The following is a 15,626-nucleotide window of genomic DNA, read 5'->3' as shown; positions in this document are numbered from 1 at the left end:
CACGTTCACTCACTTCTGAGGTATGCTGTCCAAGCTTTACCAAGAATCCCTGACAATATCCTTTTGGTCTTCTGGTGAACCATGATTTTCTTACAGAACATTTTTGTGACCTTGACAGCAGAGACTACATTTTATCCATCTGTATGCTCAGACTCCAGCGATCAAGCTGAGCAGTTGAAGAATGTTCAATACAAGTATGTTGTAGAAACAAATGAGTGAATGGACAGATAACCATGCTGGTTTGCAACTTAAGGGGTTTCATTTCCTGACACTCTTTCTTCCCCCTGGCTGGACACAGATTCACTGGGATCTTATGCAATCTTCCAGAGAAGGGGGCCCAAAGTCTCATGCCCACTTTTCAGAGTGGAATTCATAAATGGCAAGCAGAACATTCTGGGGCTGCAAACAGACTAACACAATAAGGGATGTGCACGAATTTACCATTACAGGTTGGAGAGCTGGTGATAAGATGTATCCCATATAGTCTATGGGCACAGGTTCTAGGAAATCTTCCTCCTCTCCTTATTCTAAAATCAAACAAAACAGCCTAAAAATTGAGGATCTTCCTGCAGGTGGGTGCAAGTCACAGGACATTTTCTTTTTTAGGTTAGACAACAAAATAGCTCACTAATGGTTGCTTTTTATAGAAGAAAAGAAAGCTTGAGTTGTGTTAGGATGACTTGTTTTTTTGTTAAATTAGGCATCTCAGAATATCTACCTCCAGCCTCACTGCAAGTGAGAAATGTGTGTCCTCACTTTCTGGAGATGGCACGGGGTGGCGGAATTAAGACGGGGAAGAGAAACTAAGATAGGAAATTTGAAAATAATATTTTTTCAATATTAACTTGGATATATTATGGGTTTGAATGCAAATTTGAAATACATTTTTAATTTAAAAGAGGAGACTTAAAAAAAATTTCAGGTGCTTTGGAATATGCCCAGGCTGTCTACCCCAGAGCCAGGCTGCACTGCTCCTCTGCCTGTCTCCTAAGTGATCAATTCTGAAGTTCTTCCTTGAGACTTTCAGTGGGCTCATCATCAGTTGATCCCAAGCTGGGGCTTTGTCAAAATATGTCACAATATCTTGAATTCTAGCCACTCAATTTTCCATGAGGCACAGGAAAAAACAGGGAAAGCAGAACAATTCTACATCGAAGATGCTTAACTCACAGTGGTATATGTCTGCTTGGGCATCTCCACCACTACCCTTGATACCAAGCTGTTGCTGATCTGGAAGTTAAAATTATGAAGAAATTTCTACCAGCAACAATTCAGAGCTTCTGAATGATGCTGGGCACCGGTATAACTGCAGCTGATTTATACACTTTATTTATATGCTGTCCACAAAATATCTATTTTATGAGGCTTAAGTGCTTAAACAGAGCTGGTAGGTCTGCCAGGCTCCTGGTCATCCCCTCTGTTCGAGCTCTCCATCCCCAGCACCTCTTTAAAACTAAGGGCACATTTCTGGGTTGATATGAAATAACACCCATCCCTTGAGATTTTTTAGTTCTGCAGGGAAAAAGCTTCCAGGAAAAATCTGACAATGTCTTGCAGACTCTGTAGCAAGCATTTGTCATGGGAAGTGTCTCTGACACAAAAACAGCTTCCAGCAATATCAATGGTCATCACCATCCATCACCATCACCATGAAGAGCATCCAGTGTCCTCAAAGGTATTGGCTGAGGCTTCTGGAGACAGTGTCATTGACAGGAGCCAGAATCCGTATTGATTGATCCAGCAAAATATCTTGTCCTCATAGACAAGATGGAGAACTGTTGTAAATGCCAAAGAATTAAGAAACATTTTGTTCTAGCCCTTCTAAATATCAGAAAGTTCTGGGCTTCTGTCACCACAAGGTCACTTAGCAGGATCACATAATGGCAGATAATGTTAAGTACAGAGATGTTGCTGGCCTCCATTCTAACAGATTTATTTTTCAAATTTTTATATGGCTTATAGTCAATAACTGAAATGTAAATCAAAACTGTTAAAACATCTCTTAGAGATCTGTATCCCTTTGCAAAGAAAAAAAGAATCGGCAATTACTATTTTACTGTCAAGTCATTAAGACAAAATGAGTTAAAATTATTAAGTTCAACTAACTACTACATTAGAGTTGAAATGATTTTTGTCATGTTTATTTCATACTTTGCATTTTTATTTTTTTGGCATATTTATTTATTTTTCCTTTTTATCCCTCCCCCCACCCCCTCCTTTGGCAGCCATCGGCTTGTTCTCTGTATCTATGGGTCTGTTTCTGTTTGGTTTTGTTGGTTCATTTGTTTTGTTTTTTTAGATTTCACATATAACTGAATTCGTATGGTGTTTGTCTTTCTCTGTCTGGCTTATTTCACTTGGCATAATCTGCTCTAGGTCTATTCATACTGTCGTGAATGGCAAGACTTTGAATTTTTAATGTCACACTCTCTCAAAGCAGTCCTTTTTTTTCTCCTGAAAAGTTGGCTTCCCACATTCCTGAATCTGTAAGAATATGTTTGATGTCACTTTCTGAATTATTCATTGATCTGGAGTTTTGTAGTGCATACTTCTCCTGTTTTCTTTGCTCACCCTGTTGGCAAAAGATGCCCTGTTGGCTTGTACCATCTTGATGCCTTGTCCGTATCAATGTGAAATTTGGTTTGAAAAAGGCCTTTGAAACATGGGGTCACGGGGAACTCACATACAGGAAAATAGCACTGTCCAAACTGTGTCTTCAGAAGGTAGCTGGGCACTGCCTTACAGACAGAGATGCCCTCTCCAAACTCTCTTGACATTTGAGGGTATAAACAAAACTGACGGTGATCCTGGAGAGACACACCTCCAAAGAGCCTCTGTCTTCAGGGAAGTAGGTGAGGTGAGCGTTCATTACAGCCAGGATATCCAGGAACACAGCTTGCTTTTATTCATTCATTCAGTAGGACTTACTGAGCACCCACTTACAAGACACCAGGCACACTTCTGGGCGCTGTGCACATCACAGTGGTACTTGGTTCAGATCTGCTCTTTCCTTGATTCAAGAGTATCTACTAAAGTCCTCAGCGTACGTGCCATTGAAAAGGGGTGAGCAGACATCAGAGACAACAGATTTGTCCATGGGGGATACTCTCTACCTTTCTGGGGTGGGAGGGTGGCTCAGTCCTCAGGCACACCCAGGGGTGAATGCCAGAAGCTCGTGGTAGGTCTACTGGGAACATTTGATGCCAATGAGGGCCGAGGCGGGCAGCAAGGACATTGACTGCCACACAGGCAAGCACATGTCCCAGAAAGAGGACCTGGGCAAGGACTAGGACACCAGGAATGAAAGTGGGGGTGCAAAGATGTGGTGACCGGAAATGGGTCAGGAAGGAAAAACGACCAAGCATGTGGCTTCAATGACAAAGATTCTCGATCATTACAAGAGGTGGCACCTGGCACTCCTTAAGTTGGCTCCCTCCTTGAAGGGAGCCTCTGGCTTGGGACTTAGGGATGTCTACTCTCAAGGCACTGTCTCAGGTCAGGATCCTAGTCCTAGTTTCATATCGGGAAGAGTTGTGTCAGCATTAACAAAGCAGACACAAGATGAGGAAACTTATCAGTCGTTTGATGGGGGATCTCTTCAATCTCAGCAGAGAGAAAACATTGAAATGGATGGATGTGGGCTCTGGCATGAGTCGCAGGGTTATATCAAACACACACGGAGGCTGAGAGATCGGGAGGGGATTCTAAATTTCCAACCTCAGGAGTTTCTCATATGGGGTTAGTTTTAAACTGACAGGAGAGAAAACTTGATCTTATGTCAGTCATATGTATCTTTCGTTGGAGGAACGCTCTGGGAGTACTATGGCAGCTTGCGTAGGAATGGGGTCTAAAAGTGCCAGAACCTTAATGTCAAGATTAGGAACAGAGACAGGTGCGCCCCCTCCTGGAGGGGATGCTCACTTACTGTTGGAAGTGAAGGCAGGTCCCTGGGGCTTCTCGTGTGAGCCCTCCCTATAACAGCTTTAAGGCTATTATAAAGACAAAACCAAGAGAGCAAACATGGAAGAGCTTGAAGAAAACCAAAGGGCTCTGAAAGGAAATGCTCCTTTTCTTCAACCCAATCACTGCTCTACTGCTGCTGGGGCTCTAATCACAGGTGGTGTCTCACTCAGACCCCCAGAAGTAAATCGCTCCCATCAGAAACTGGCTAATCCAATTTCTTCTTCGGCTATGGCTGTGTAGCACATTTAGGAGCTTTAAATTTAATAAAGGGAAGTTTAGTAGCGTCATCAGCTGCACATAAAAATCCGTAATGCCGCATTTACTCAGGGATTCGATACAGGCTTTCTGGATACAGTACAGAAATATTAGAGCATGTTTCGTGGGCGATTTTGAGAATTTATTAGAAAATTAACTTGTGATTTCATTCTCATCTTGGCTAAGGAATCATAAAATTTCCTTCATACAATTATACATTTTTTTGCAACTCTACTACCCTAAGCTTGATTAAAGAATATTAGGATTTCATGGTGTGGAGGGCGATGAAAATTAAATTAGGGGAAGCGACTGCCTTGCAGTTGTGTTTCTGAAAGTATCCTTTTTGGTAAGAAACGTTTGCACAGTGTTCTTGATCTAGGCCTCTGATGGAGAAATACATGGCCATGCACTTAGTACAAACCATCTTTCTGGAGCAACGAATCTATGCAGGTAATTAAGGCATTCATTTTATATTAAAAGAAATATAGAAATATTATGGAGGATTATGCAACCTGCTCATAGAAGAAACGTGAAGCCTGATGAGTCCAGAAATAAACCTAACACTTGATATAAAACTGTTTTGCAATTAAAATGTGAGATGGAGGATATCCCAATGATTAAAACACTTTTTTTCAAGCAGGGAATAAATATTCATTATAAGCTTATGGGAGTAATTTGGTCACAGGAAACACTGTATAAACCTGACTGAGTGTCCCTGGACCATTCTCTCTGCATCTAGTCCCAAAGCTGGGAGAGTAAACACATTCATATCTTTTCCTGGAAGTCAGGTTCTTCATAGAACAGAAAATTGCCACAGTGGTAATAGCATACAAGGGTATTTTAGGAACTTTCCCATAAGAAATTAGCACTCTAACTTGTAAACATATCCATTTATTTTCCAGTATTTCTATGTATGTTGATTCAGTTGTTCTGGACTGAGGAGGGCATTTGGCCTTTCAGGATACATTTGGTAGTGCATTTGGTAGTGTCTGGAGGCATTTTTGGTTTTCATGGCTTTGGGGGAGAGGATTGTGTCTGACATCTAGTGAGTAGAAGCCAGGGATGCTGCTAAATAGCCTACAATGGACAGGAAAGCCCCCTCAACAGAAAATTATTCAGCCACCCCCAACAGAAAACTATTGGTATTATTCAAAAAAATATCAATAATGCCGAAGGTGAGAAACCCTAGATTATTCTTATCAACATAGTATAGATTACAACAAAATCGTCTTTCAACCACTTCATATCTTCTGTTTATGATAATACATATTCTGTGTAATGTATAATAAAAACACATCATCCTTCTGAATCAATGCTTCAAAGAAACTCTCACACAATGATTTCCAATTACAATACTATCATTCATTTGCATTCACTCAATATACTCAACACACAATCGACATCCCACAGAAGAACGAATGTAAGGAGGAAAAAGAGGAAGCAGGTTACCTCTCAAATAAGACCTGGCTATAGTCGTCCAGGACGTGGGCATGAGTGTGGAGAAAGATGATGTTGTAGCCCACCAACGCCGCCATCATGATCAGCATCTTCAACTCGTAGTTCACCCGCAGGAAAACCGAGCAGGATATCAACCCCAGAATGCAGCTGTATATAAAGTACTGGGACAGGGAGATATGTCGGATCAATACTTAGGGTCTGTTCTGAGAAATGCTGAAATAAGAATTAAGATTGGGGACCACCACCGAGCTCACAGTCAACTTGCAAACTTGCTGTGAAAGCAAAAGGCCTTTTGCTCTTTGATACAGTGGCCAACGCCTGCACACATTTGATTTGGAAAATAATTACTCATTATATGGCTTGCTGACCCACCTTAGCATGTTTAATAAAGATAATCATGCATATTGCCAAACAGAAATAATTCTAGAAAAATCTATACTGAAGACATGTAATTATAAGCCAATGTCATTTGCTTCTTGAAAATGGAAAAAAAAAAAAAAAAAAGTACAGATTCTTTTTTTAAAATTATAATACGGAGACTACTGGCCTTTCAATTCTTTAATTCATTAAGCGGATATAAGTTATTAGAGGTAGTTCTGTTAAAAAGATAAGAGAGTGTAGATGTTTTTATTAGAAGAGACATTGTGTGTCAGAACTATTTAAAACAGACAGGATTGCCCAGCTGGGTGTGGCTCAGTGGTTGAACATCAATCTAGGATCCAGGAGATAGCGGTTCGATTCCCAGTTGGGGCACAAGCCTGGGTTGTGGGCTCGATCCCCAGTTGGGGGTGTGCAGGAGGCAGCCGATCAATGATGACTCTTATCATTGATGTTTCAACTCTCTCTCTCCCTCTCCCGTCCTCTCTCTGAAATCAATAGAGATATATTTATAAAAAACAAAACAAAACAAAAAAGCAGGATTTTAAAAACTAAAATCTTTGACCAGGGAGAGTCACAAATACCCTGCAAGTGGACAGGCGCCGGGAAAAATGGGAAGAACCAAATGTGCGGGAGGAGTGGGCACCTGCCGTTGGTTTAGTCCACTGCAAGCAGAGCAGGCCGCCTGTGTTAGCCCTGTTCTCACTACTGACCACAGTGGACATCACTGTCAGGATACCCCTGGATGCCATCCTGCCTCACTCTTTAGCTGTGTTACGTTAGGTCAGTGACCTAGCCTGCCTGTTTCACAGTGTCTTCATCTGTAAAATGATCATGTCCTCCTTATAGGTCACTGAGAACAAGTAAAGCTTGGAACCCAGAGCCCTAGAAACAGTTGTCATTCTCATAGAGCCTTTTTTTTTTCTAATATGATATTTTTGTGAACAAGGAGTTTTGTTACTATATTAGCATTCCTGGAACAGAAACAGCACTAAAACAGTTTAATAACTTTAATAAAACATAGATCTGATTGCTGTTTGATAAACCCTGGCTGTAAAAAATAGCCCACTTTGTATGTTACTCCACCTTAGTTTCATTATATGAACTAGGCCATGTGTAAACTGCTTGTTTTGGTCATTCTAGCTCTTGCTTTTATTTCCCCAGCTAAGGCCGTCACAGTAAGCTAGCTGGAAGGCTGCTATTAAATGCTCACCAGTCCCGCTCTTGTAGAAGAAAGGACAGTCGAAAAGTAAGCTGTGGCGGTCATCCAGCATGCTTCCTTCTCTCTACAGAGTCTGCTGTTAGGATTATAAACCGGGGCTCAAAGGATTCTGCTGCTAAACTTAGGTTGAAAACCATTATTAGAATGAAAGTTATTGACCAGTTCAGCCTCATGAAATGAAAGGCAGAATAGAGAGCCACTTACATCAAAGTGTGTCACCGTGTCGTGGGGATTTTCTTTTTTTGGGGGGGTAGATAGGATTTAAAGGTTTTCTGTGATACCCCTAGTTTGGAATATGAGCCAGCCAACACCTACACAAACCTGCCTATGGTTTCACATTTTAAAATTCATTCTTAGGCTTTTAAAAAGCTTTCACATCTCAGGAATAGCTGTGAAAATACATGTTAATGGGAAGTAGGCTCTCAGTCCATTTTTCATTAAAAACACCTTTCTAGAAATCTTGAAGGCCATGCAAAGGTATTCTGGGAATTAATTAAAGGTAGTTGGGACCCTGAAGATAGCCACAGAGGGATGGTCCAGTGAGGGAGAATGACTGGGAGCCCTGAAGATCAGCAGTCACTGGGATATCAGGCAGCCAGCCAGGGAGAGTACTGGTGGGTCAGGAACTCTGGTTGCAGGCTCCTGAGCAGACTTCTATTAGGGTCTAATTCCTAGTAACCTTAATTTTATAGAGTTTGGATACAGTTAATATAACTATTAATTAATAGTTGTGGTATTATTTATTAATATTTAAATTAGCAAATATTAATATTTAATTATGAAATAATATAATTTATTAAGACTAGTTAATATTTGACCCCCTTTACCCTTTACTACCCCCCACCTCCCTTTCCTCTGGTAACCATAGACTTTTTGTCTATGAGTTTTTGTTTATTAAATAAAGTAAATAAAAATATTAGTTAATATTAAGTTAACTAAGTGAATAGTAGTTAATATAATTATTAGCACTTTTGATACAGTTAATCAATAAAATTAACTTGCATTTTAATACCAAGGGAATAGCCACTGGCATCTTGGGTAACTTACTTAAGTCTCCTTTGGCCTCAGTTTCCTCACCTGGAAAATGGAAATTCCAATAATCTCTACCTCAAAGGGTATTTTTCCAATGAAATGCTATAAATGCCTGGCAGAGCACAGAGTGCCTACATGGCAAAGATCTGTTACAATTGATTTTGTTGAGTATTTTAAAATTACTTTTTTTTTCTGCTACAGAAATTATACATCTAATGTCAAAAATTAGAAAATATACAAAGCACGCATATAAAAATAAGGGTCACCTATTATCCTCAACATCTAACTTGAGCCTATTGTGTCCATATCTCATTAAATATTCTTCTACATCTTTTGCAATGGCTGGATATACCTAAATAAGAGAATTTACTTAAACAAACTTATTTTAACTTTTAGGTTGTTTTGCTTTCTTTTACTTTGTTTATTGTTGACGTTACATAAACACTTGGATGAACACCTTGTAGCTAAGTCTTTGCACCTTTAAAATTAATTTCCAAAAACAGTATTATAGGTCAAAAAGTATATCTGTGTTTATGCTTTTTGATGACTGTTATAAATTACCATTAAGCAGTTATATCACTTTGTACCACCCACAGCAGAAAGGTGACACTCCCCACTCCCCTGCTGGCCTCAGATATCACAGAAGATGGGGTTTCAGAGGACTAAGGAGAACTCTGTGCACATCCACAGACCATCAGGCTTTCCCAATGTTCCTAAAAGCCTATTGGCAGAGGAGGCTGGGGGTTTTCCAGGCCCCTTTGGGACTCCTCTACTTGCGAGTTAATGAAGCAGGTTCTGTAAAGACAGCACTTGAGCAGGTGGGGCCTCCCTGGCGGAGCTCACCATACTCCTCTGCCTGAGGACTTGTTGGACCAGTACTGGCCTGTTGACTAAGTGTGGCCTAGATTTTAAAGAGTCTATTGTGTATTTTTTTCAGGTTGAGTAAATGTTGCCTTCCCCCATCCTGGGTTTCAAATGATTTGCTTCTTTTGAGAGTAAGATATCATACAGACTTACCTAAATGAAATTCAGAATGTTCACCTTATTGCTTTTAATGGTGCCAAGCATGGTGAGAAAATACTGGTGGAGAGATTTTTTAAAAATGCTTTGCCAGCTATGCTTTTCTTTCCTATGAAAATGTATCTTTAAACTGTTAAAGTGCCCTGTGAATGTCACATGAGGGCAGCTTGGAGGCCCTCTCCCTGCACTGTCCTACGGACCAGGTGTGCTAGTGCCATCCATTCAGGGTGCACCGTGAGGTCGCAGCCAACAAATCATCCTGAGACCTGTCTCTCAGCATTCACATAACAAATATAGAAAAGATGGTGTCTAATCCTCATGGGGGTTAATGCTTAAATGAAGGCCAGGCCCTCTTGGATAAGGGACAAAGCTTATGCCGTCCTCTCTTCCCAAGCCCACAGGGGCATTCCTAGGGACCCCAGTCAGCTTGCCTCTGAAACAGCCTTGGCCTCAGAAGAACACCAGGCGCCCCTACTCTCTGTACACAGAGCCGTGAGCTTCACGGGAAATGGAAATGGCAAGATGGGAAAAAGTACCAAGGCCAAGTATGAACAGAACAAGCCAGTGAAAGGAGAATGAGGCCAGGCGATCTCCTTTATCACCACTGTTGCGGAGTTTAAAAAGTTGATAGGGCATTTTAAAAGTACATATATTAAATGACCCATTTCAGTCCCCAAACTAGTTTATTTAGCACCCTCAAAACAGACAAATCCTAAATGTTAATAATTTATGCTGCTTTTAGATGATTATTCATAAAATGAAAAGGAGAGTGTCAAAATACATTTTTTTTTTTTTGGCACAAATAATTCATGGAAAAAAGTTAAGCAGTAAATAACTGATTTACCTCTTTTCACTCAACACACTGATATGTTAGTTTTAAAATTTCAATCTAAGCCTTTTTGGTTAAAATGAGTCAGTCTGTAAGGATTATTTTAGGATATAATCACTGGATGGTATTTGCAGCACAAGGAGAGGCAGAAATAGGGGATGTGGTCCTGTCATCACAGTGTCGGGGAGCCCACACTAATTGGCTGGAACAATTCACAAAATCTATGAGCAAGGAACCCAGGAATTCAGTGACATGTCATTGAACGTCAAATGCTGGGATCTATGCTATAAAATGTGGCAAGAGCCACCTGTGAGAAGATCAAAATGACACTCTGACTTTGTACACGTCCCTGGCAGGTGCCAGTCAGAAAGGACTTCTCTTAAGAAAGGCTGGCGGTTTGTAAGCGGTCAGAAAACTGAAGTCCAGGGCAGGTGAGCAAGTGTAGGCCATACCATCAAATAGGTGAAAGACAATAAAAGCCACCCAGAAAAACCATAAAACCATAGAAGCCACGACCACCAGTCAAATGCTCTTACCGGAAGGAAAAACAAGCTTTGCGCACGCAGAATCGCTGCCTGATTATTTGAGGCAGAAAGACTTGTGTTTGATGTGTTGGCAGTTGGAAGGATTATTTCTTCTGAGTCACTCAGGAAAAACTGCAAAGGAAATGTTTATTTTTCAATGAGTTAGTGCAAAGGAGGTTGAAGAGTTAGCAGGCGGCACTAAGTTCATCAGTCCCTGCGTTCTGTCCCCCCAGTGAGCAGGACTCGGTGGGCAACCCAGCATCTAGGCTTCAGGTGCTAGTAGCTTCATCTGCTTTGTAAGCTTTGAGAATTTCAACTGATTAAGTAACTATTTATTGTTTTGCTGCACACTTAATAGTGAATTACAGAACTGTAGGACTGATGTTAAAGAAGACACGAGCACCTCTGTTAAATGTGAAATTAAAAACGTACAAAGCCCGGGGCAGAAGGCTTGGTTAGAATTACATGTGAGGTTGCCACCACCACGCATACGCATGCCCAACTCTGCCCTGAAACCGGGGCCCTCAGAGTGTGTTTACGGTATCTTCATCCTCTCGGTTCACACGTTAAATGAGTCAATTGGGTTTGATGAGTTTTCGATTTTAAGAAAAAAAATTTTATTTTATGGGCAAAATGCAATAACTGGTATCAACATCAACATCTGATCTATTATTTGTGAGTGCTTAGCAGCTCAGGATCCTAGGGGATTAAAATTCAGAGGATGGATGCTCTGAGCACTGTTGGGAAAAGGGTCCTTTTTTTTTAAAAAAGGTCATACTGAGAAAATAAAGGTGATTAGTACTTATGTAATGGTCACCAATATCAGCACCCAGAAGGACAGTGCCCACCTGTTAGCAAGGTACGAGAAATTTGATCTCTCTGTGTGTCTCTCTCTTTTTCTCTCTGTTTCTCTTCCTCTCCCTGCCTCTGTTTGTCTCTCTTTCTGTTTCTCTGTCCCTCCATCTCTCTCTGTTTCTGTCTCTCTTTTCAGAGAAGCTGTAGCACAGCCTGTTTAAGTGACAAAGGATCACTTTAGGTTTAGTAAAGACAAACCAGAGAATTACTTGGGCCAGGTGTCCTTTACTGGAAGAAATTCATCTCAGCCACAAAACTAGCTGGTGTCTTCTGCACAGGCCTAGCCATACATATTCAAGGTTTAAAAACTAAAAATCACCAGTACAGTTTCTATGGTTGCTTTTGCTTGCTCGCTTCCTTTTGTTTATTTCCTTTGATGGCAGAGTTCTTGTCAAATACTTCTAATTTACTTAGGTAGATTGAGGCATTCATTTACTCTGTTCTTATTTCCTCTCAGATTCCAAAAATGATACTAGATACAGTGTTTCTACCCATTACATCATTTGATAAAATAAAAATGCTGATTTGAAAAATCAAAGAAATGTAGTAGATTTCTTTATTCATTACTACAGAATTTTTCAAAAATGTCACAACCCATGGTGGAACTGTAAGTGTGCTAATTCTTTGGAAAAAGTTACATCAGAAAAAATACTGAACAGTAAAACAACTTGGCAAACATTGGGCTCCGAAATGCTACAAATGTAGATTTGACAGATCCCAAATAAAACTGATTTAAATATGAAAGAATGAAGAAATGACAAATAGAAGGAGACAGTTTAGCTTGTACATTACTAGTCTCAAGCACCTGGGATCTTAAAATTACTAACAAAAACTTTTTTCTTTTAATACTTTTTAAAAAAAAATATATCTTTATTGATTTCAGAGAGAGGAAAGGAGAGGGAGAGAGAGAGATAAAAACATCAATGATGAGAGAGTCATTGATCGAGCCCGCAACCCGGGCATGTGTCCTGACCGGGAATCGAACCCCGATCGCCTGGATCCTAGGTCAACGCTCAACTGCTGAGCGACGCCCAGCCGGGCAACAAAAACTTTTTGATTATATCACCTCATAGAGACAAAAATAAATTCCTGCTCTACAATGATCAGAAAGAAGTATGTCCTGTGAAAACTTGCAAGCTGTCTCTACAATAAATGTGATGGTTTAAATTTGAAAAACAGTTATAAAAAGTTGGTTTACATTAAAGAGTTTTCTCATGTTGATGATTCAGGGTAACAAGAGCTCAGAAAACTGAAAAAGTGTCCACTTGAAACTTGTATATGGCAATTTAAACAGCTCAAGCCAAGACAACAAACCACTTGATATGAGCTATCTTGTTTTCCTGAGTCATTCACACAGCACCAATCATGATTATGGTGACACTTTATATTGTTACGTTTGTACTTATAAGAATAAAGACCCCCTTACACTTTTTTCTTCTACCTCGCATGGCTATATAGGAAAAGTTATACTTTACATGGTAAATTATTATAAAAAAAAGAAAAACAATAAAGCACTTCAATCACTATACTAACAATGCTTCCTTAACCCCCTTCTGCTACCTCTCTTTTTTTTTTCTTTATAATATATCTTTATTGATTTCAGAGAGAGGAAAGGAGAGGGAGAGAGAGAGAGAAACATCGATGATGAGAGAGTCATTGATTGAGCCCACAACCCGGGCATGTGCCCTGACCGGGAATCGAACCCCGATCGCCTGGATCCTAGGTTGACGCTCAACCACGGAGCCACGCCCGGCTAGGCTCTGCTACCTCTCTTTACTATTTCTTAACTACCCACCAAATCAAGAAATCGTCATTGTGTCTATGTGTTACCACACTACAATTTTGAATCAATTTCCCCCATTCTGTCCTCTTAGTCACTTTAAAATAACAAACTCATGTCATCCCTATATAGCCGGGGAAATACTCAAGAGTGATTAATCCCTCGTTTCTCTCCCTTCCAGATTAAACTGACACAGCTTTCTCCACAGAATGAATTTCTAATAATCATAGTTATTTGGGGAACTCCTCTCTAGACCAATTTTAACATTCATCAAACTTTGTCATAATTGGGAAAATAATATTGTCATCCTGGACAAGATATCCTAATAAAGTGCTAATGAACACTGCCTATTTTTTACCTTTACTACCAAATTTTACATTTTTCAGGAAATTTAAAACATCCCAGGATTATGTTTGTCAAGTAACGTTAAATTATGAACATGTGATTTAATATTGTTTTGTGCCTGATGACATCATCGCATTTGTATTTGGCTGGGATTAGAAGTCCGGATAGGCTGCCAGTTGGCTAAGGCCAACTCCCTGCCTAGGTGGCTCATAAAGCTGTGTTACCGACTGCACTCTCTGGGCAGTTTCTCAGAAGACAGTGCAAATGATGTGGGACGTCACATGATGACACTGTCAAATATCAGAAACAATGTCAGAGGATTCAAGCTCCTCAAACGTGATTCTAACCAGCCAGCTGGAACTAAAATGAAACAAACCACGCAAGTCATTGGCAGTTTGGTAAAAGTCCACATTTGATAAAAATCTGGATGATGGTTTTCCTCCATTTTCTATTGGAGTGTTGGGTGTCACAAGGGTACTTAATGTGCTGTTAAAACCTCACAATTCATTTAAAATACAAGTGACCTGGGTGTTTTGTCATTTATGTCACTGTGTATTGAGATTTTATAAGCCAGTCCCTCTGAAACACTGTTCCTGTTGACCTGTTAAGTGCTGTTAAAATGCAGGTGTTGCCTTCCCAGATATGAGCGGGTGGTCTGGGAGCCCACTTCCTTTCATGGCACCTCACTACTGCTCAGTTCTGACTGGCCAGTGTCTGAATCTGTGCCAGCACCACCTGGTGAGGAGTATGGCCCAGGGGTAGCCACAGCACCTTACAGTGTGGCTGGGGACACAGGACCCTGTGTCTGCCTCATGTCACAACTCAAGAGGGTGCAGATCCAAGTAACTGGAAGACATTCCCTGTGAATCCTCAGATGTGATCAAAGCCGGCATCCTCATGAACAAATCCTTCCCCTTCTGTGATAAGTAAGAAATTATAAGGAAGCTCCACAGTTATTTCCTCGTAAAGCAAAAGTATTTCCTTTCTGTACCAAATGTCAGCTTTCATACTGTTTTATAATGATTCTTTGATATATGTAAGAGGAGTTATGATGCAAAAGAAGCACTGATTTCAGGGCCCCCAGGTATCAAGGAAAATGCCATTTCTCCTGCGCTGGTGGGGAGAACACCTGCCTGAGCGGTTCTGATTTCCTTGCCCTCTCCACTGGGCAGAGAAAAAGTGCTCTCGCTCCTTCCTGGCCCCACGGCCTGGACTGCCACAGAAGGGGGCTCAGGATATACAGCAAAACCTTATTTCCCTTCTTTCTCAAAGATCATCCAACATAGTTTTAGCGTGTCTCCCATAGACTTCTCTATCTCACTTGGCAATAAATTCCTTTCTTTGTGAGGAAAGAATGTGGCCCTGAAAGACATATTTCTGGTACTGAAGATGTATTTCTTTTCTTCAAAGGGCTCACAGTTACTATAAAACAAATCTCCTAAATGCTCAGCTCATCAAACATTTAGACAGTGACCGAACTGCCTGCCTATCATTACGAATTATCCTATGTGAAGTACAATTAGCTTCCCAATCAGGTTTGTTTCCCACTTAGATTCTGTCATTAAAAAATTAGGTGATAAATCCTGGTTTTATAAGGTCAGACTGGGTTTTACAAAAATAAATGGTTGCTTTCTTGAAGGGCTGTGTGGTTACCTGTTCACTCATTCATTCTTTCATTCAGTAACAAGTAGCCACTCCTTACCTGGAAGGCACTTTTCTAAGTGTGTGATGCCGTGTTAAACGTCTTGTTCTTGTAACTTGTATGTGCGCTCAACGGAGAAGGTCAACTCTCAGGAAGTGAGTTTTATTGGCTCTGTGCCTACACAGGTGAATGAACACACTCTTGGGGGCTTAGAATGCGTAATTATAAGGGGACTGTGGCAATCACCCCCTCTGGGGGAAACTGAACACCTGTGTCTGTTGGAATCACTCACAGCTCTTGCTAGTGCGCCCTTTGTCTGTAGT

The 15,626-nt window shown here is 40.6% G+C and overlaps 1 protein-coding gene across 1 annotated transcript in view; it reads right to left on the bottom strand.

Moving 5' to 3' along the window:
- The window catches only part of ADCY2 (adenylate cyclase 2), a gene marked incomplete at its 5' end in the record, with an annotated part of 295,855 nt that overhangs the window by 26,654 nt on the left and 253,575 nt on the right, over positions 1–15,626 (bottom strand). The window contains 2 exons of the mRNA XM_081133157.1: positions 5,668–5,837; positions 10,694–10,813. Coding sequence (XP_080989283.1) covers positions 5,668–5,837; positions 10,694–10,813 — 290 coding nt within the window. The remainder of the gene's footprint in view (positions 1–5,667; positions 5,838–10,693; positions 10,814–15,626) is intronic.

The sequence above is a fragment of the Miniopterus schreibersii genome (genome assembly GCF_964146895.1).
Source record: "Miniopterus schreibersii genome assembly, chromosome: 3".
In the NCBI taxonomy this organism is placed as follows: domain Eukaryota; kingdom Metazoa; phylum Chordata; class Mammalia; order Chiroptera; family Miniopteridae; genus Miniopterus; species Miniopterus schreibersii.
Note: the sequence above shows the minus strand (reverse complement) of the source record. Positions and strands in the feature narration are given on the sequence as shown.